General features: G+C 39.5%; 1 protein-coding gene across 2 annotated transcripts in view; it reads left to right on the top strand.

Annotated features, from left to right (window-relative positions):
- evi5l (ecotropic viral integration site 5 like) overlaps positions 1-21,556 on the top strand; it is a 31,393-nt gene that overhangs the window by 5,077 nt on the left and 4,760 nt on the right. The window contains exons 2-19 of one of the 2 annotated variants that reach the window (XM_026303287.2): positions 5,371-5,768; positions 8,957-9,146; positions 9,850-10,074; positions 10,996-11,070; positions 11,323-11,448; positions 11,607-11,750; positions 11,859-11,948; positions 12,633-12,730; positions 13,036-13,096; positions 13,188-13,241; positions 13,772-13,804; positions 14,591-14,731; positions 17,524-17,640; positions 18,140-18,280; positions 18,376-18,552; positions 18,723-18,869; positions 19,355-19,450; positions 19,619-19,714. In XM_026303287.2, coding sequence (XP_026159072.1) covers positions 5,527-5,768; positions 8,957-9,146; positions 9,850-10,074; positions 10,996-11,070; positions 11,323-11,448; positions 11,607-11,750; positions 11,859-11,948; positions 12,633-12,730; positions 13,036-13,096; positions 13,188-13,241; positions 13,772-13,804; positions 14,591-14,731; positions 17,524-17,640; positions 18,140-18,280; positions 18,376-18,552; positions 18,723-18,869; positions 19,355-19,450; positions 19,619-19,714 — 2,253 coding nt within the window. In that variant the 5' untranslated portion in view covers positions 5,371-5,526. The remainder of the gene's footprint in view (positions 1-5,370; positions 5,769-8,956; positions 9,147-9,849; positions 10,075-10,995; positions 11,071-11,322; positions 11,449-11,606; positions 11,751-11,858; positions 11,949-12,632; positions 12,731-13,035; positions 13,097-13,187; positions 13,242-13,771; positions 13,805-14,590; positions 14,732-17,523; positions 17,641-18,139; positions 18,281-18,375; positions 18,553-18,722; positions 18,870-19,354; positions 19,451-19,618; positions 19,715-21,556) is intronic. The other variant, XM_026303289.2, reaches the window with a different exon arrangement.

Raw genomic sequence — 21,556 nt, 5'->3', positions numbered from 1 at the left:
TTTTTTTTTTTTAAGAAGAGACTACCGCAACAACGATGCTGGAAAGCTGATATTCTCTGGTTTATTTGTAACCTGACATGAACATGAACTTACAGTACATAAACCATCATGCCTTCAGGATTCAGAATAGCTTAGGCATGAGTGGTGCCTTAGTGTGCAGAACTTCAGTGTTCCATGTGTAATATTTAGAGCGATCAGAAATGGAATAATAAATATGTTATCAACAGTGTGTAATCACCAGAAAACACCAACCACTGCATTTTCCTAATCTTAGAATGAGCCTTTTAAATCTACATAGGGAGTGGGTCTCCTTTCACGGAGGCAGCCATGTTGCACTGCCATGTTTCTACAGTAGCCCAGGAAGGACAAACCAAACACAAGATGTAGACAGGGAAAGTAAAGCGATGGCCACCGTACACTCTATCATGTTTAGATACAGAGGGTGGGATGTGAGGGGTGTTCAGAAACTTGTATTCTGCAGTCTCACCACTAGATCTTTCACATTCATTTGTTACAGCTTTAAACTTTAATGGCACAATTAAAAATTGTCCATTGCAAGTAAAGGTCTTGCGTTCCAAATTTAATTAAGGAACGAAGTATTGGAAAGTACAGCGCTCATGTCAAATGAAATGTTATATTGTGACATTGTCATGTTATTATTTATGCATTTATTTTTGAACAATACAGCTAAAGTTATAGGTTGTCAAATTCTAACCCTACTCCTTTAGCCTGCTATTAGTTTGTATGTGCATCATTATTTAATAAACAGATGTTTTGTATATTTAAAAAGTGACCCAATATTATATTGTTAAATGCAGTGTATTTAAAAAAAGGTGCAATTTTTTTCTCTGAAGGTATAAAGTTTTAAAATGTGAATACTCAAGTAGAGTAATTATCTCATGATTTGACATTTTGAGTAGAGAATTTGAAGAGAAGTATTTGTCAAGCAGATTTAAAATCCAGCCTTGGCCATACATGATCACAAACTGATAGTTTCTTCTGCACCAGAGAGGTATGTTTAACTTCTTAATATTTTTTTTAGTGCAGTGAAGACTAACTTCATGCATGGGTTGTAGGTAATGGAGTTATTTTCATTCCATTCATGGCTTTCTCAAACAGGAAGGAAAGGATTTTGTGTAGCAATATTAGAAAAAAAACACACCCCTCCTTTACAATGGGACACTTTGAGCAGTGTGGAGCCCAGCAGCAGTCACAAGGACAGTGGGTACAGTAGATGAATAGCATAGAAATGAACACTCCACGTGTCTGTAACCAAACACGAGATCATGAGTTGGAACAACAGCAAGCTTGGCAGCTATGGATTAACAAATGGGTTGCCCATGAGGTCAAGCCTGGAAGGCCCCAGGATCAAGGCGTACTCGCAATTAGATGGAGGGGGGAGGAGAAGAGGGTGGAGATGTTAGTGAGGGTTCCTATGAAAACTAGTAGAATTTTTCAGTTTTTCTCTCATAAACTGCTGGTCAGGTTTTTCTGATTTTGGGTTTCTGATTTTTTTATTTTTTTTATTTTTTTTTTGGCTGCTTGGTTTATATTCTATGCTACAATATGTCAACAATAGCATGAATGTAATATGTCTTTGTTTTGCAAGATGGAAAATATGCATGGCTCCATCATTTAGTTTCTACATCAAGAAGCACAGAGGAGCACTGTGAAAACATCTTTACACTAACAATATTTTGTGAATCAGGCACATTCAAAACCTGGATAGGCAAAGGGGCTGTGGTTTCATGTCAGATAACTGGAAGGGGTGTGTGGCCTTCCATGTGATGCTGGTGGCCAGATGACTTGATCTAAAGTTATGGTGATTTGTGAAATGAATGTAAAGTCCTCAAGAGGGATGAAAACAAGTGTGTGCATGTGTGTGGAGGAAGGTCAGAGGAAGGCACAATAGAACTGTCTGTTTTTGTGAACAGTAAGAGCCTGGAGAGGACGCGTTCAGGCATAGACTATGCACAATGCCATAACTGTGCATAGTGATATTGGTTAAGGAGAGACTGAACATGCACACACACAAAATTGTGTATCAATCCACTGCACAACAGAGCTCCTACAAAAATCAACATCCCTGGCGTGCTCACACATTGCGATAGAAGAATACAGAGAAAGAACATGGGGAATATGAACATGGGCGCACCAAACATGAAGTGCATATCAGTGTACATGGCATGGTATACAGCAGTCTTTTGTGTAGCACTCACATTAAGGATGCTCAGAAACATGGATATAAGTGAAGTCCCCCCCCCCGACACACACACACACCTTTATCTCAGCCCTCTACAATTTCTCCCAAAAACACAGTGACATTAGAGTAAGCCTGCAGCCATATACGGAGCATAAGCTGAGCTCAGGAAATCTGGCTTGTTTCGGTTTGTCAGACCTTCACAATGTCCTTCCATTAATGTGAGTGTGTGGAAGAGGAAAAGGAAACTCTCTTTAATTCCACTCTGCTGTAGCCCTGCATGACTAACACTTTCTATGTTGTGGTCTGACCACAATGACACAGCTGAATAGACCCCTCCTGTAGTGCTGAACCCTCCCTAATACATCATGAGATGATGCTTGGCAAGTTTTTATTCACATTTTAAAAAATAAACATGTATTAGTTTAATATGATGCCATTTGCATTTGCATTTCTAGTTTTTAAGTTTGTGTTTTGTTTTGTTGTCACCAAAGGTCTGGTAGCTTTTTTGGTTGTACATGGATATGGGTCATCAGTGGTATTTTTGGTTTGTCAATCCATCCTTTTGGTGACTGATGTTAAGCCCTTTTACAAACAGGATTGGTCTCAATGGCTTGTTAATGGCTCTTTTGATCGGGCTGGATTCTGTGCATGAATGTGGTGCTTGTCTTTCCCCATGCTGTGTTTTCCTTTTTCAGATAGTTATTATTCTCCTCTCCTCTCATCTAGGCTCTGTTCCTTACTCTCCTTGTTTTGTTGTGTATGTTCATATGCTTCATGTTATACAACTTCTAAATGTTTCCCTCCGGCATTTTTCCAGAATTTTTGTGAGTTTTCTAATATAAGGTCAGTGCGATATATTGTAGGTCAAACTATTCACTCTGTTATACCGACCGGTCCTCACAACTAGAGAAAGACCAAGATATGCATGTTGTGGATGTGTGCATTAGGTGATATGTTTATTATTAGGGATGTTAATGACTGATCGTTAGTCGACTCATTGCCATTAGGAATTGAACCACTTAAAAATGTATTATCTGACAATGCTTGTTTTTCGTAACATTTCTCTGTAGCTCCGACAAGCTCACAGATCCAGTAACTTGTACACCACAAGAGGGTGCACTTACAGTTAAGACAAGCTACTGGCATTGAGCAAATCAGCAGAAAAAGCTGCCCATTGGAAATATAGAGGCAAGTCCTAGGGTGGGAACATTACATGCTATAAGGGAGTACTGTGAAACCGTGACAAAGTGCCAATGTGCCACCTGAAAAGTCAGCACCCAACGTGTGCAGTGCAAAATGAAAGTGGAACTTCGTCCTATCAGTAGGTGATCATGTCTGTGTTAGCTGGGAGAAGCTGTAACAATATATGTGCAGAGGCAGTTCCTCAGAAGCTTTGCTCTATGACTGAAAAGGACATGATGCCTATAAATGTATTGGACACATGGTAGACAAGCTCCGAGATGACACTGAGTCAGGCTGAAGAGGTACCATAACTCATTAATGAATAATCCATCATTAATTCTTAACGTGTTTATTGGTTAAGGAAAAAAAGCAACATTTGCAACCCTATACATATTCACTTGACATTATTGGGTATATTTACAGTGATGAACTCTTTCACATGTCAACATTTATTAAACATATTTCCAGTGCATGAGTTTAAGACCAGATACTGGTATAATCTTAGAAAAGCAACATACCCCAAAAAAATCGAAACAATTCAGCCAATGAAAAACGTTACCTGCATTAAGCCGGAATGACACAGTGATGTATCTCTCCTCCAGGAATCTTATGTGGATGGTGAGGCTGTTGGTGTGTAGTACAGCTCAACTAACTATCTCCCAATAATAATCGTTCATCAATGTCTCTCCAACACAAAAGTGGAAAAAACAGTTGTATAAGGCAGTATGCATGTTGAATGTGTCTTCATCTGTACAGTATCTCGTCTCTGATTAGAAGCTTTCAGCCCAATGTTCATTGCATGTGTGAAATCGACACACTGTCCCTTCATCTGTCATTATGCATGTGTTTGTAAGGATCAAAATGGTGCTAGTAAGCAAAGCACATGGTCTAGATTTGCTGTCTCACATCAGCAAGTTGAATGTTGCACTAAAGACACAAATTCCTGTCTCAGAATTTTCCTTAATCACTGGAAGGTCAAACATACACAGCTTTGTTTTTCTGTCATTTATAAGCTAAAAAACAGTCAATTATTTAAAAAAAACACTAAAGACAATGTCCGCGACCTGAACAGCACCAGTTTTTCACTGACTGAAAAAATGTTTTTGTGAATTCACACCTGGGTTTAGAAGAGAAGGAAACCAAAAGCTGCCCTCACCCTTCTGTTCATTGACAATAGCATCAGGTCCCTGTGGACTGTGTGACACCTGCCTTATTTCTCTGGATGTGGTCAGTGATTCATCTCATTTATTTAATTAGTCTGGTTTTAATAAATTCTCCGGTTCTGTCCAATAATTTTTTTTTGCTAGCACAATAATCTCACAGGTGTTGTGTGAAAGGCATACAGTGTGATATTGGTTGAATAATATTAGCAATAACTGCTTAGTTTGCTGACTCTCTCACTCCTCTTCATGACCATGGAAAACATGACAACCTAGAAATAATTTTTGTCACATTAGCAGTAGTGTTTCCATATGAGACATCGCTGTGTAACTATCTCATAAACACAGATCACTGATAACAGAGTCTGTCTGCGGTGACGGACCATGAGGTCATAATGATGTCATCACTAAGGGCCACCCTGGTACTGTGGGTATAGGAGCCATGGAGTGGAGGAGCAATGTTGGCATCTAAATGTGGACTGGTATCTTGCCTGTGGGTCTGATATTTTTGCTCCTCCTAATTTTTAGGTGGTTTGTATATGAATGATGAAGTCTCCTTCATTTGTTCATTTGTTTGATTGTTTCACACTTTATTATTCTGATACAACAGCTCAACCACTTTTGGTGTTCCTAATGTGTTCGATGGCATTTTTGTCCTTTTGTCCAAGTTTCCTGCTGAATCTTCTTATATTCTATAACAGAATATTTATAATTTGATGACGTTAATTGATAAATTTGATTAATCTGTTAAAGGTAGTTGGTTTCATTAATTATCTTTAACTGCAGCATGTTATTTTTATTCATTTGTTTCTTTGTTTATGACAGGTTTGAAGATCTCTGATTGTATTCGCTCCGCGGTCAGACAGGTGGCCAATCGGGGCGACAGCCAGGTTCACTGAGGAGGGAGACCCAACAGTGAGACTGGGAGACCTTCTTACTGCAAACACACCGCTTCACCCATCCCACCCCATTGTCACCACAATGTCTATACCCAGCAGCAGCCCTGAAAGAGAGGGCCCTGGTGTGGCTATCCCACAATTAGAGTGCCCTTCTTCTCCTCCCGGTTTGGACCCAGACCCACCGTCAACAGCCAGCCCAGTGCTCAGCCCAGACTCGTCTTCCCATGATGCAGTGCTGTCAGCACCAGCGGTCTCTCCAGCAGATTCTGAGAATCTGAGTCCTGATGAACTGGAGCTGCTGGCCAAACTGGAGGAGCAGAACAGGTGAGATCAGTCGCTGTAATAACAAAACTGTGATTGCAGTTTCAGAGTGGAGCCTGCTCAGTCATGTTAATCCCATGCCCTGTTATCTACCGTTACTATATATATATTTTTAAGCTTCTCATTCTCCCAGAGCACAAATTTGTTGTTGTTTCGCTGTTTTAAGATATTCTTTAATTTAACACAGATGTAAATAAAAGTAGGGTCTCATTTCTAGATGACTGCATTTTGTCAGCCCAAATGAGTTTATCAAACATAGTTAATCAGTAAAAGCTAATGGTAAAATAAACAAAACTGACTTTTGATTTTCTTTTTTTTTTTTTTTTTTTTTAAATGTAAAAATTATTCACAATTTTTCAAACTTTTTAATTCACTATGTCTTTTACCAATAGCTGTATACACACTGTTAACACAGGTCTGCTGTGCCTACTTACAGTTGCTAAGCTATAATTAGATAATTATTGTTTTGGAGCAGGGTTCAGCAATGTGTTGGCAACAATGAAATGATCCCTGCTTTGGTGCAGGGTTTAGCATGGGGTTAGGGTGCAAGGTAGATTTCCTAATGATTGCAGCCAATGTAATCGCTGTCTGACCTGAGCATACTTTTATCCTGTATGGGCGTTTGAAAAAACACCACAGTGTAAAATAAGAGAATCATTTGGAAGATCCATCATTTAACAAGGAAAATCAGTGAACTATAGTGATGTCTAATCAACTAAGAACATAAACTCAATAATGTACATAAACAACAACAAATTAACAAGTTGGAAGTGCACTAAAAGTTTGACTAAAGTGCAGAAATATGAGTCTAAGTAGGATTAGCGCCACAACTTATTAATGAGCAGGTTGAATAGAGGAGATAATGACGACTTTATGATAGGAATGAAAAATATGATGTCAAGAGGATGGTTTTACAATGACGACATTGATAATAGCCTAATAGAAAACTAGACAGCTGTTCATCATTCTGAAAGTTTCATACAGGAAGATCATAGCGTGTGTGACGTGATCACATACTGAGAACCTAATCAGTACTGTCATACTGTTGAAATCACTGGCATTAATTACCTTGATGAAAATTAACAGGGGTATGCTAAGATGAAGACGACTATTAAAATCCATAGGAGTCTTAAAAAACCTAGATTTTTCCAGAGCACATACAAGCATCAGAAATTTCTGTGTATTTGCGAAGCTCAAAGTTAATAGAACCTTCTTGAGATTTTTAGCACTGTAATTAGAAAAAAAAATTACATCAGTTTTAAATGCATGAACTATGCAACAAATCACTTAAACTATCTGTGGATGTTTTGACAATTATGAGTCCAAACAGAGTAGCCGAGTGACAGCCACCTTTCACATCCATAAGGGCTAGGTATCAATCCTACCCCCAGACTTTGTCAGATACATTTAACTAGATGTGAATCTAATAAAATAAATACAATAAAGTATCATATTAGTCCAAATAGTGGCATCACCCAGTCAGTCACAGATTCCTAAAAATCAGTCTTCAGTCTGGTAAAAGCTTCAAAATGCTCCTCAGAGATTGCAACTTGCCCCTCACAGCAGGATTAAAAGATTTCAGACCTCCTTTAAGATCAGACCAGAATGTTATTCAGGTCAAGCAAGGAATGATCAAATAAGGGAATTGGGATGTACCTTTGTAGTCCCAGCTGGCAAGGACAGTCCCTCTATAATAAGAGGGACCAAGGAATCAGGGAAAACCTGTAAAAAAAAAAAAAAAAATAATAGAAGAATAATAAATAGAATAATTCATAAATAATCAGATTTCCTGTTGTCTTTCTGTTCAGTTTGAATAAATCAAACAAAGAAATCTAACAGGGAATTTCATAATTTGCATTTTAAAAGAAATCTTAATCATTTTTGGTGTTGGTTATTGACTGTAACGGCGATTACTGTAATAAGAAGCTCACAAACAAAGATATGTCTTACAAAAACTAGGTCTTTGAATTTTTCCTACTACAGCAGCCACAGTAGCTTCAATTTGTCTCCTTCATAGGATCACCTCATCCATAACTTTCAATTTTTATTAGAGTAAAACAGTTCTATCACTTACACCTTGTACTTGGATATTCCTGTATGATCTTCCCAGAAGCTGATTGTTTAATCGGGTCAGGATAGGTTTTGTAAGGGATGATATGTAATATGGAATCAGCCAGTTTCACAGTTATGTTTTAGAAAATGACCTTTCTGTCCAGGAGTGAACAAATGTTCCCCTGAAATAGGCCCCACTGCACGAAAGTGTTTTGTTTTGATTATCCTTTAATAACCCCAGCAGGGACTTTAAATAGAAATAGCACTGTGGTATTTTAAGTCTCATGCTGTGAAATTCTACATCCAGCCATCACATTTCAGTAGGACACACCCTTCATTTGACTTAAAAAAATCAGACAAACAGGGTCAAAGTCTGAATCTGACACCCTCAGGCATAAAGAGGGGTCTCTTTAATCACATCATCTCTGCTGCCCCAAATACAAAGCAGAACAAGGATTAAACATGAAAAACACTTGAACTGAGAAGGAATATTTCAACATTTTGGAAAACATGCTTATTTCTCTCTGGGAAGTAGGTGATAAGATTGTTACCACCCTCATGGACCAGAATGACAATATCGTTCTTATCATTCTTATTTCTGTACAAATTATTATTTCTGTACAAAGTATGTGGACTAACTGATGTAAACTGACATGCACCTACATCTTTGTTCACCTCCAATAAGGTCTTATTGTATGTAGAACAAAATATTAATGTATAAGAAATATTCTCTGCAACATTTTTAATGAACATGTCACCTGGGATATCAACGCTGATTCACACTACCATTGTATTTATGCTTTAGATGCTGGCTCCAAAATCAAGATGTTGAAATAGTTTGATAGTTAAAGCCCAACCTCCCTGCAAAAATAACTCTGATCCCGTATGCAAAGTCGCATCCAGCAGTCTGTGTATTATCCTCATGGGACTCAAGGTAACAAACCCTGAGGCCTCTGATCCCATGACTGTGTTGTGCACAAACTGTACTGACTCTCAGTCACATTTGCCTGGTATGACTCTTAATGCTTCCCTGTTTCTCCTCTGTGTGTTGTCTTGTGTAAGACAAGCCTGCTGTGCCTTTACATTCAGAAATAATCACTTATATGAGCTTCCTGTCGTCACTAACTGTCTTCATGCAGGCTGTTAGAGGCTGACTCCAAGTCCATGCGATCGATGAGCGGCTCACGGCGAAACAGCGGCTCCTCGCTGGTGTCCAGCTCCTCTGCATCATCTAACCTGTCGCACCTGGAGGAGGATACCTGGATCCTGTGGGGCCGCATCGTCAATGAGTGGGAAGAGTGGAGACGCAAGAAGGACAAACTCCTGAAGGTGGAGGTCATGATGTGGCGATGGGAAATTAAAGATTAAAGCCATCACTTTTAGCATTTTCCTAAGAAATGAGTCACTGAATATGATTCAAAATGAAAACACAGTAAGAAGATTATCAGCCTCCTCATTTTATTTTTACATCTGTCATTTAGGTTTCACAGGCAGTTCAATGGATCAGAAACAGGGAAAGAAAACCTTAATGATCTCCATGTTTTAATACAATATTTTAATAGAATTACAGCAGTGACCTTTAGTGCTGCTGCACCAAATCTCTCATCTCTTTCTCTGCGTTCTCTGTGCAAACAAAACAAAGAACCCAGGGGAAGAGAAGATGGATGAGTGAAAGGACAGCAAAACTGACTCTGGGGAAAATGTATCTGCAGACAAACCAAGAAAAATGATACTGGCTGCCTGCAAACTCTACAGACACAAAACTGACAGTGTTAGACTGTAATGGTTAGATTGGTTGGAAAAACTGATTAAAAAATATAGTGAGGAGTGACACTTCATAATGTACTGAGTGATTTTGAAAATTGTCTTAGCAAATATATCTCTTAATCATTCCATCTTTGATTCCTCCTCCCTCATGTGCCTTTTCTGCTCTTCAGGATGTGTAGCTCTTTAAAGCTGCTCCCTCTATTTGTAATGGACTGTTACTGTAATCATCAGTCCTCTTCAGTCTCTCTCTATCTGTGCCCTTCAGGAGCTGATCAGGAAGGGTATCCCTCATCATTTCCGGGCCATCGTCTGGCAGCTACTAGGCAACGCCACTGATATGCCAGTGAAAAACCAGTACTCTGAGCTGCTGAAGATGTCCTCCCCATGTGAAAAGCTCATCCGCAGAGATATAGCCCGCACCTACCCCGAGCACGAGTTCTTCAAAGGCCAGGACAGCTTGGGCCAGGAAGTCCTCTTCAACGTCATGAAGGTGAGCGCTCCAGCATTTGACCTCAAGGGCTGATACTTAACGTTTATGGTTATGCAAGACGTGTGTCTAATTATGTGGAATAAACATATTTATGTGCACGGATACCTGTTTGAACAAAGGTACGTAGTTACATGACTACATTTAAGATGCAATCAGGCTGCAGTTTGGTCACTGCTACAGGCTCAGATTGTGTTAATGTAGTGATCAATAAGATATTTTGTATTTGATGTGATGGTATACTGTCAACATGGAGGCATCCTGGTGGCCACAGCGTTAAAGATGCTAAGTATGTACTGTAGTTATTTGATGCCAAGAACCTTTGCCGTTGCTATTTTTGCTGAAGTTGTTTACGTTCATTGTTATTCACGACTTGCTGACTGGTTTGTGTATTCACAAATATGATCGATGTGTTTTGTTTATCAGTAGAGTTGTTTTTTTGTTTTTTTTTCAATGGTGCATCATTTGCCTCGTTTGCCAAGTAACACTCATGTTTACATATTTTATTGGCTCATTGTATTTGTTTTGTGCTGCCTGTTTGGTCCTGTTCTTGTGCAATAGAAACACCCTTCACGCTTCATGTCTTCAACATGTTTCTTATTTTTTCAAATCCCATTAAGATTTCTGAGATTGTTTATTTTGTCTGACCAACTGTTCAGAGAAAATTTTGTTTGCCAATTTTCCCATTTCAGGAAATAGAACTGCCATATGTGTGACTTATTCATCAGGGTTGTTTGTTTCAGCAGGACCAGTCTTACTAAGTGCCTAGACTGCCACTGTTAAACCCTGCGAGGATGTGAATGGCTGTAATTAAGGACCTCTGGGCACGTGGGGATCCTGTTTCTCACTGTCTGAAAGTTCAGTCAGGATTACAGATGTCATCTTACTATAAATACAGTAATATGTGTCTGTGTGTGATTGTAGGCATATTCTCTGGTGGATCGAGAGGTGGGCTACTGCCAAGGCAGCGCTTTCATAGTTGGCTTGCTGCTTATGCAGGTGAGGATCGAATATTTCAGGTATGAGCCCTTTTCAGAGTATTTTTCCTGAAGGCTTGGTGCAATACATCATCATGGGAGTTGTGAGGTTTATCATAATCTTTTGGCTTTTGAAAAGCTGCCACAAAATAAAGCTCTCTCTAGAGATTATGTTGAATTGTTTATCACATGGTGGCTTCACATTTCACTGATAGTCTTTAATTTATATCTGATGAGGGAACTTTACTCACCCCTGGTTCCAATCTCCTCCCAGATGCCTGAGGAGGAGGCGTTTTGTGTTTTTGTGCGTCTGATGCAGGAGTACCGACTGAGGGAGTTATTCAAACCCAGCATGGCTGAGCTGGGCCTCTGCATCTACCAGTTTGAATATCTACTACAGGTAAAGAGGCAGCAGGAGGGTCTAGCAACAAACATGACTTACAGTGTGAAGCTTGTCCACAGAGGGGCAGCAAATCACTTTCTTTTGTTTTTTTACAAGGCCTTTTGAGCTTATTGTAGCTTCTTGAGGTTTGAAGTCGTGCTCTTTTGTTATGACAGGAGCAACTTCCAGAGCTGAACGTCCATTTCCGATCCCAGAGTTTCCACACATCTATGTATGCCTCGTCCTGGTTCCTCACTCTCTTCCTCACCTTCCTCCCTCTGCCTGTCGCCACTCGCATCTTTGATATTTTCATGTATGAGGTAGGAAACATTTTTGAGCATGTCTTTTATATGTTTTAACAGTGCATATTAATTTACTAATATCTTTTATTTAAGCTTATGAACTGTATAAAATGTGACTATTTGTAGGGCCTAGAGATTATCTTCCGTGTGGGCCTGGCCATCCTGCAGTACAACCAGACTGACCTCATTCAGCTGGATATGGAGGGCATGTCACAGGTGAGCAGACACAGCTTTTTCTACTATTTCACATCACAAGTCAGAGGTTCCATGTTCCACTTTTGCAAGCTCGATGTGTTGGGTTGATTTTTTTTATACTGTGTTTGTAAAGCTTGGCGTCTTTGCTGCTACTCTTTTAACAGTCATGACGTAAAGAATTAGCACTGGAAAAAGGTTTTATTAGTTATTAGGAAAAGATTAAAAACAGGTAAATTAGATTGTGATTCATCTTTATTGTGACTGAACTGTACTTAGACAAAACTAGAAAAAGAACTAAAGGTCTTGTACTTCTGTCTTCTCTCTCCCAGATGTGTTTTACATGTTTTGTCTAACATCCTTGATGAATACCTGTAAACTTTTCACAATTCAAACGTTCATATCCTAATACGCTCATAAAAAATACAAGTTATATGGCTCTGTGACTCATCAGACTGAGTGACTCTGCATGTTTTTAGTTAAATTTCAACCACAAATGGAGTTTATTGTTTGTGAATCACAGTTGATTAAAACAGCCGCTGTTCCAAAAGTGCAGCAGCTGTCGGCTCACCACAACAGCAGAAACAATCCTTCACTGCTTTTCTCCACTCTTCTAAGATCTGTCTGCCTCCGGCTTCATAAAATATAAATGAGCATCTTTGTTTTGCGCTGTCTAATCTTGTGTCTGTTTCCCTCTGGGTCTTCCAGCATTTCCAGAAGGTGATCCCCCACCAGTTTGACAGCTGCCCAGACAAGCTGATCCTCAGGGCCTACCAGGTCAAATACAACCCCAAGAGGATGAAGAAGTAAGAGTGTACTAGAGTAAGACTTAACCTGGATGGGCTTCATGTCAGATTTGTATTTCTGTCTTACTAATGCTGAGGTTTTTACAGTGAGGCACACTCATATCCGGCGTCTGTTGCATGTTTGTTTTTGCGTGTTGTTCTGAGTGGCTGATGCACCAGGAAGAGGCATTTTGTCCCCTTTAGATTTTCATTGTTTAAAGTGTTTGGTAATTATCAAAGAACAGCAGCCAACAAGAAGTTCTTTGGAAAAAACGCTAAAACATTTACTATTGAAAAAATCGTTTGCTGTTTTTATTTTTCATCAGGCTCGAGAAAGAATACACCACAATTAAGAACAAAGAAATGGAGGAGCAAATTGAGATCAAGGTGTGTATGTGTATGCTCAGTTGCATGATGTGTTACATTATACATATTACACGATTAAAACAACTCCTCTCTTCTTGCTGTCTCTGTCCAGAGATTACGCACAGAAAACAGGCTGTTGAAGCAGCGGATTGAGACACTGGAGAAGGTAAGAAATGGGCGTTTGATGCCAACTCATCTAAACACTAACATGAAACAGATTTATTCAGCATAGAGAAGTAACAGCCAGATTCCCCAGTAGAGGACACTTCATATTTTGATGAGATATTGCAATGCTGTGTGTTATTGTGCGCTCAGCTTCTGTTGTTGTTCTCCAGGCTTATATCTGTGTGTGTATGTGTGTGTGTGTGTGTGAGTGTGTTTGCGGGTGCAGATGCTTGTGATTGGTCCTGTTTGCAAGTGAGGGTTTTCCCTCTGCATTTGAGATACTACAGTTTTTAATCTTCTCCTCCTCTGTGAAATACCTTTTTCTGAGTGATCTCACTGCTGCCTCTCTTGTCTTCACAACCATCTTCGCTTCTCTACATTTGTTTCGAATGACTGATCCCTCTTTTTATTCTTCTGCTTGAATTTCCTCTTGGTTTGGTTGTGTTTTATCCTCCTGGATGTCCCTCTGTCCAATACTCTCTTCATGTCTTTTTTTTCATCCTCTTGTTCCTCTCCTTCATTGCACTGTAGGAGAGTGCTGCTCTGGCAGACAGACTGATACAGGTAGAGTACTGCAAACCACTTTCCCATTGACCTTGCTGTCCTCTCCTACTCACGTCCCTTCTCCTCCTTTTCTGCTCTCCTGCACTGCTTCTGTCCTTCTTCTTGACAGTGACAAGCCAAAAGTGCATGAAAATATATTCTTCACGTTAAATTGTTCTGTTGTGTAATCCCTGAATGCATGTATGTTGTTTATCCATGATGGAAATTCTGATAGGAGGTTGCATGTGGCATGTAAACATCCAGTATTCTCATTACTACTATTCTGTATTAAATACTTTTATATCAATATATTATTATTGTAAATACTTTATTTATGCTGAGAGTTAGATCAGAAGTCTCTTAGGCATGTTAAACACAAAGCTACTATCAAGAAAGAGTCAAACGTAGAAACAGTGCAGCTAATTCATTAACTAATTAATTAATCAGCAGTTAATTAGTGAACTGTAGAGGCAGGTTTTGTTACCTACAGGCAAATCAGGCTGTTTCCAAATTTTTGTGCAAAGCTAGGTTTACTAATTGTTGCCTTTTTTTTTTTTTTTTTTTTTTTTTTAATGCTTTGAGAGTAGTATCAAACTCTCATTAACAAAACAGATAAGCCTGTTTCCCAAAATATCAAACTATTCCTTTCAGACTAAAAAAATCTGCCATGTAACATTTAGCAAAGTTCGTCTTAAGCATAATAACGGTTCCCCAAATGACCGCATTTACCCTTTTCCCCTCATTGTTAGTCTGCATTTTAAAGTTGAAACGCTACAGCTGATCTTGACCCCTGATCTGCCGTTTCAGGGCCAAGTGACGAGGGCACAGGAAGCGGAGGAGAACTACGTGATAAAGCGGGAGCTGGCAGTGGTGAGGCAGCAGTGCAGCACAGCTAGCGAGAACCTCGAGAAAGCACAGGACACGATCAGAGAGCTGCAGCAACAGAGGGTAAACAGCAACTCAGAATCTGCACATAAACACTGAGAGGAGCAAGTGAAGTTTAACCTCACAAATGCTGAGCAGTGTATTTATGAAATAAACTTTTCCGTAAAAGCAGATGCAATTTGTCTTATACAGAATCTTATTTGAATTGTCTATTCCCTTATTAATAAACACAATGCTGAGAAATAATTAGGCCAAAAAGGTTTAGTACAAAGTGTTTATGATCCGTAATAGTTTCTTTCTTACAGAAGAACACAGTTATGTAAAAGGAGAAAAAACATTGATTCAAACTGCACAAACCACACAACATAAAATTTTAGGATGTGGTTTATGATGAAATGTTATATCTCTATACCTCAAAGTTTATGATATAGCAACACAGTATGAAGTTTACTTAACAACCTATCATCTTAAAAATTTATGTTTTTTGTTTTTGTTTGTTTTTTTTAAGTTGCATTATCCCTCCAGAAGTATAAAGACAAGGCTGAAACTGAGCTTTAATTTCCTGCATTTCTTTTATGTGGCTTTGCGTAACAAAGAGGCGACTCACATGTTTCCACATGCAGCTGAGAGGGAATGAGAAATCAAATGATTTATTCCTTTAAATAACTCTGTTTTTGTTTTGTCTCTGTTTAAAACAAGGTAACACATTGGAGTGCTTACTCTCATTCACGTAATTTGATGTTTACATCCTGAAAAGGGCTGCAAGTTTTACCCAATGGGTGTGACCACCAAAATGTTTAAACACCTTAAAAATCAGCATTTTAACATCATAGTCTCCATGTAATTGGAAATTTAATAAGCCAAATAATGTGAAACTTGAGCTGCCAGAAAATGTATGGACTTCCCTGTATTTGGCCTGAGGATGACCTAAAGGTCTCAGATCATAAAATATTTTATTCAGTGTGCAGAGGATTTCTTTTATTTCCTACATTTATGACATACAGCCCAATTTAAAGTTAAGATGTTATTATTGATAATCATTATCCTCATTGCTGGCTCCATAATCCACAGTAAGTCTACAATATAAGGAAATTTGAACTTTTAATTTAAACTAAAGATATTTCGTTTGACTCTTATTGAAAAGCTTTGACTGTGGAGTAATGCAAGTGCATTTCCTCAAGTGCTGAACTTAAGGACAAGTTTCACGAACTTTATATTAAAATATAATATAGAATAAATGTAATTCTATTAAAAAATATGATGAATTGTTATAAACTAACTAAAGAGTAGTATAACAGCCGTATATGAATATATGCTATAATAAAGTATAATATGATAGTATAGTAAAATAACACACAGATATGTTTTGCATTTTACTTGTTACTTTATTTTTGTGTTTAATTTTGTTTGTTCAAGCACATTTTACTAATGACCTTTTTATGTTGTATTTTTACACTTGTAACAGAGTTTTTTTTTTGCCCTGTAGTATTACTCTTTCTTTTGAACCATTTGTAAAACAACTAGCAGACTGAATACTTACTACAATAATCTAGAGAGGATTTGTGCTATTTCACTGACTGCCACTTTATTAACCAACAGATTTACAATTCAAATTAACTTTGCTGACAGTATGATGTGTGATAAAAATCATATGTTGTACAATTTTTTTCCAGTGGTCTGTTCACACAGTTAAGAGCAAGCAAAAGATGCAAATCAGGCAAAACTTCAGCTATTCAATTTTATGGCAACTGATTTTATTCCAGATCAGATTGCTGGCACCCATCACCCTCCAGAGTTCACACACCCCCAGACATTCACAGTCCTCTTTGATAACCAAGACTGAAATACCCGAAATGACAAATCAAGACTCTTATACTCACGCTATGTACTTGCCCAATTTCAAGCTTTTGTATTTTGTCTCGTAGGAAAGTATTTTTCCACTCAGTCCTGTCTGTTTTTCTGCACCTACTTTCTGCACCCATATCTTTGTAGTTTCACTTTGATGTGGTGACATGAAAATGTACAGTAGCTTCATATTTTCTGACATAATTCTGAGTCAGTGGGGCAACAGCGTTACTTGGTACTAGCGTCATTTTGTTGATCAACTGTTTGGATGTTGTATTAGAATATAGGCTGCTGGGAAAATAGGGCCCAAAACACAAAACACTGTTCATTCTGTAGCTGTGTGCAGACTAATTGGAGATCATCTTGATCAGGGGTTAAAGTGTCATGTTGTAATTAATGCTTTTGATTTATTTGGAAACAAAGTTAAATGTAGTATGACCACTTTTTTTTTTTTTTTGCTTTGAAGCTGCTGCCAAATGTAGATGTAAATGTAGATCAAATGTGTTGCTTCAAATTTCCTACTTTCCTTCCTTTTCCCAAATGTAGTTCATATTATGAAAACCTTACAGGCATCACAATGATGGTGTTAAATGGTGTGTGGGGGGGGGGGGGGGGTCATGCAAGGATTCAGGGCTCCATGAAAGTGTGTGTGTGTGTGTGTGTGTGTGTGTGTGTGTGTGTGTGTGTGTGTATACTAGATGTGCCGTTGGGTTTCTCAGCAGAAGAGACAAAAGAAACAGAAAGTTGTGTAACAGCAGAATTCACACCCATTGAATCTCTGTGGTAACTCATGCTGAGTTTCAGCCTTTAGTCATAACAAACTCCATCATCTGCAACTTGCCTGCATATGACAAGAAAGTGACACCTGGCCCATCAGCTTCTAAGTAAAAGTGACTAATGTATGTATGACAACATGAAAAAGCTGATCAGATCAATGATCAAATCCAATATCAGTCCCCACTGACCTAGTGTCCAATCCACCTGTGTGACACCTATGATGTTTGTTTCAGTACACAGAGCAGTTTGTGAGCAATCTGCAGACTCAGCTGGAGCAGTCCAGGCTGAGAGAGGCCGAGCTGCTTGGAGCACTGAAGGAAATGCAAGACAAGGTGCTTGACCTGGAGAAGGTGAGCAGAGGTGCATTTTAGCGTGATAGAGCAATGTGTGAACGCTGATCAGAGAGAGACGCTGTTTGCACCTGTGAACGTGTTTTCAACAATTCAGTTTTACTTGATGAGGTGTTAGGACACAACAGCTCTGCTTCCCCCTGATTCTGGTTTTACTGTAAAGTAAAAGTGAAAGCTGGAAAAGGCAATTACGTCTCTGTCATTGTTTACTTGTACAGTTTGAACTTCTGATTGTTAGTCACAGTAGTGGCTCAACAGATGGTGACGTCTGTCAGCTGACTGGTCCAGACTGACATTTCTCAGCCTTCCCACAATAACAATAGGTTTGTTGACTTGATCGTGCTGACCTGATAAATAAACAATATTCAGATTACATGCACCACAATCAGTGTTGCTAGACAAATTCTATCATGTGTCCTTCTCTACACGTCATTTACATGGCTGTTCATTGGTCAGTTAGTCTTGTTGAACTGTCAACGTGACATGTTTGTCCATCCAGAGGAGCAGTTCCCTGCCTGATGAGAACAACGTGGCGGCTCTGCAGGAGGAAGTGAAGCAGATGAAGCTGAGGGAGCTGGAGATGTTGCGCTCGTTCAGAGAGATGCAGGACACGGTCACTGAACTCAACCAGCGCTGGCAGGTAGCACATGCTAACTGCTACAGTACCTGTACGTGCACGCTCATGAGCTGTGCTATGGCAGGAGAGTTACACCTGTTCACTCTGTGTTTCTTCAGCATCATATGTCCCGTGGCAGCAGTACAGGTGGCGGGGGCGGCCACTGGAAGGAATCCCCAAAGAAAAACGCCATGAACGAGCTGCAGGACAAACTGATGACGGTCAGACTGAGGGAGGCCCAGGCCCAAGCCGAACTCCGAGAGGTCAAACTGAAAGCTCTGCAGCTGGAGAGCCAGGTCAGAACCACTGTAGAACTACACACCGACAGTCAGTCATCGGGGGTTCACAAACATACGCATCCTTTTCTTACACGCACATACAAATAAGTCATTTGTACTTTATCACTGACTAATAATCATTTCTTGGAGCCCTGCTGGCTTTTCACATTTGACCTTCTTCACTCTAGAATCAGATCCACAGCAAGCTGATCGGTCGCCACGAGCAGGAACGCTCTGCCCTGCAGGACCGGCTCCAGATGCTAGCCAATCAGAACAAAGCTCTCCAGGCCCAACTCAACGAGATGAAAAGGAAGCAAGCTGAGTCTGACTGCAAGGTCTGGATGGAGAGTAGAGAGAAGAAGTTAGCAAGAGAAGGGGGAGCTGATTGATGCAGACAGCAACATCTTCCTAGTCCAGCTGAATATGTAATATATGACATCCAGTAAGGAGACACTAATAAATGAATGATGGAAAAAACAAGGTATGAGGATACAACAAAGCTAACAGGGGACAGAAGATGAAAAAAGATGGAAGGAACAACAGAAGGAAAGAATAAGGGAGATTTTCATTTAGAAAGTAGATCAGAAATGAGAAGACTCACTATAAATTTCTATCCAGCCAGGAAGGACAGATGCAACAATGAAGGATTCCTGGAATTAGGGATGGAGGACAGAGCTGGATGTAGATGGAGGGACTGAGAGTTTCTAGTGTCCCTCACTGAAATTCAGTAAATCATGGTCTTTAGCTGTTAAACAGCAAAATTAATCTTTTTTTTTTTTCCTCTTTCTGTCGACCTCGATCCTTCGGCCCTCACATGTAGAGCAAAGAGGAGGTGATGGCAGTGAGACTAAGAGAAGCCGACAGTATGGCTGCCATGGCTGAACTCAGACAGAAGATCGCTGAGCTGGAGATACAGGTCAGTGTGTGTGTGTGTGTTTTAAAGATGTGTCTTTGTACCTGTGTTTAATTTGTCTATGTAGAGGATTGAATCTTTATGTTTAGTCAATTAAGTGATTGATTTCTGAGACCTGTAACAATTAAGCGACTTTGGCGCAGTGTAGTTTGTGTAAAATTTGCTTTTCAGAAAGAGGAAGGGCTGATCCAGGGCCAGCTTAACCACTCAGACTCCAGACAGTACATCACCCAGCTCCGGGTCCAGATCACTGAGCTGAAGAACGAGGTTAAACACACACACACACACACACACACACACACACACACACAAACAAGAAATACACTTTTTGTGTAGCAAACGTTGCACAATAAATTCAGGCAACTTGCAGAACTTTAAACATTAATACTAAGTCCACATTAACAAATTTTTAACCTTTTTACAATATGGTGCTAATGACACATGACAGTGTCATCTGCCAGGTGGCCCTTTCTGACATCACTGGTGTGTAGGCGAAGTTTGTTTTGCTATAACCAATATGCAGAGAGTGATGATTTAATTCTCATGAATCGTTTGAGGTCGTTTTCAGTCAACACAGACACTGTGGGAGCAGTGAGAAAAGAACCATGTTCATTCTTCTGTTTCTGTTTTTAATGAACATAGTTAGGTAGCCGTGTGGGAAGGTGATATTCCCACTTTTTAATCCCACCCACTAACCCCTGATAAGTTTTTGGTTTTTCTCAAACACCTATTTTAATCCTGTCTTCTACCTGAAACTAACTTCACAGCTGAGCAGAGACTGAGAGGAGTTTGTGATAGTAAATTCCTGTTATCTGACCCAGAGACCTGTAATGTTAAAGATAGTTTAGCTCCTGCAAACTGGTATTTTAAAATGAAGTTATCATACGGCTAATGATTTTCCCAATGTCTTTGTGCTGATTGCGTGCACACATGCAGTGCATATATATTTTATACATACCTTGCTACCCACCACAGATCAATCATCATCATGCAGCCACACAAGAGATGCTGCTTCCACCGCAACACACTCACTCTCATGTCAACATCTTTCTGGTAATAACACTGCTCTTCCCAAAAACCCTATTGTCATAATTTTGTTCAGTGAACTTTAAATCTGAAAGATGCGTGAGTTTCAAAAGAATAAGTGTGCAACAGTCAGATTTTAGTTTTTCCCGTCAGAGGTGAACCCACAGCTGTGTGACTCCTGTGCACAGTTGTTCACTCATTCTGTCACTGTCGGGTAGAACCGAATAGATCAAATAACTATAATTTGTGTTTTTGTGATTTCTTGTGTTTTTTCATCCAAAGCCTACATGTGGTTTGAGAATATCCAGTAACCTGTTGGAAGATATTTCCAGCTCTCTTTTGGAGACACAAATTTCTCAGCAAACACTCGCAGGGTTTGTTCATTCAGAGAGTGGCAGTGCGTGACTAGTAGGGAAGTGTTTAATGTGAGGGGGTGTGATGAGACTGCCCTGCCCTTTACTGCTCTTCTTCTCTCTTTTCTTCTCCTCTCCCCACCTTTTTTTTCTTTAATCAGAGCAGTGGTTTTCACAAATAAGACCGAAACTTGCGTGAGTACTGGTGAGGAAGCAGTGAACTATTTAGAAAAATCTCAGTATAGTCGTCCGAGCCATCATCATTTGATTGAGTCATATCAACAGTGCTGATACATAATGACACGTTCTTAATAATGCAGCTGGGATAGTTTTACACACATACTCAGTACATTATGTATTGTGATTCAGCTTGGCATTCTTTAGCAGATTTAACATGTAAATGTTAAACAGTTTTCTGTTTGTTTTGATCAATTTAAAATGCAAAAACAAATTGCTAAAGATGACCCAAAAAAAACCTGGCTGATGTTCTTTATTTCGCTGCAGCTTGAAGCGTTGTGAGACAGTCAAAACATTTCCATTGGTTAACCACTGGTCCACCCCCCCCCCCCCCCCGCCCTGCAGCTTGTCTGAGTGTGTCTAAGTGGGGGGGAAACAAAAACCTCTGAGATTTGTCATGACTCACTGTGGTACATGCAAAGTTTACACACAAAAGCATGTACGTGTAGAAAAACTGGGCCAGTAATGATTCTGTCAGGCAAGTGAACCACTT

The sequence above is a fragment of the Mastacembelus armatus genome, chromosome 1 (assembly GCF_900324485.2).
Source record: "Mastacembelus armatus chromosome 1, fMasArm1.2, whole genome shotgun sequence".
Lineage (NCBI taxonomy): Eukaryota > Metazoa > Chordata > Actinopteri > Synbranchiformes > Mastacembelidae > Mastacembelus > Mastacembelus armatus.
Note: the sequence above shows the minus strand (reverse complement) of the source record. Positions and strands in the feature narration are given on the sequence as shown.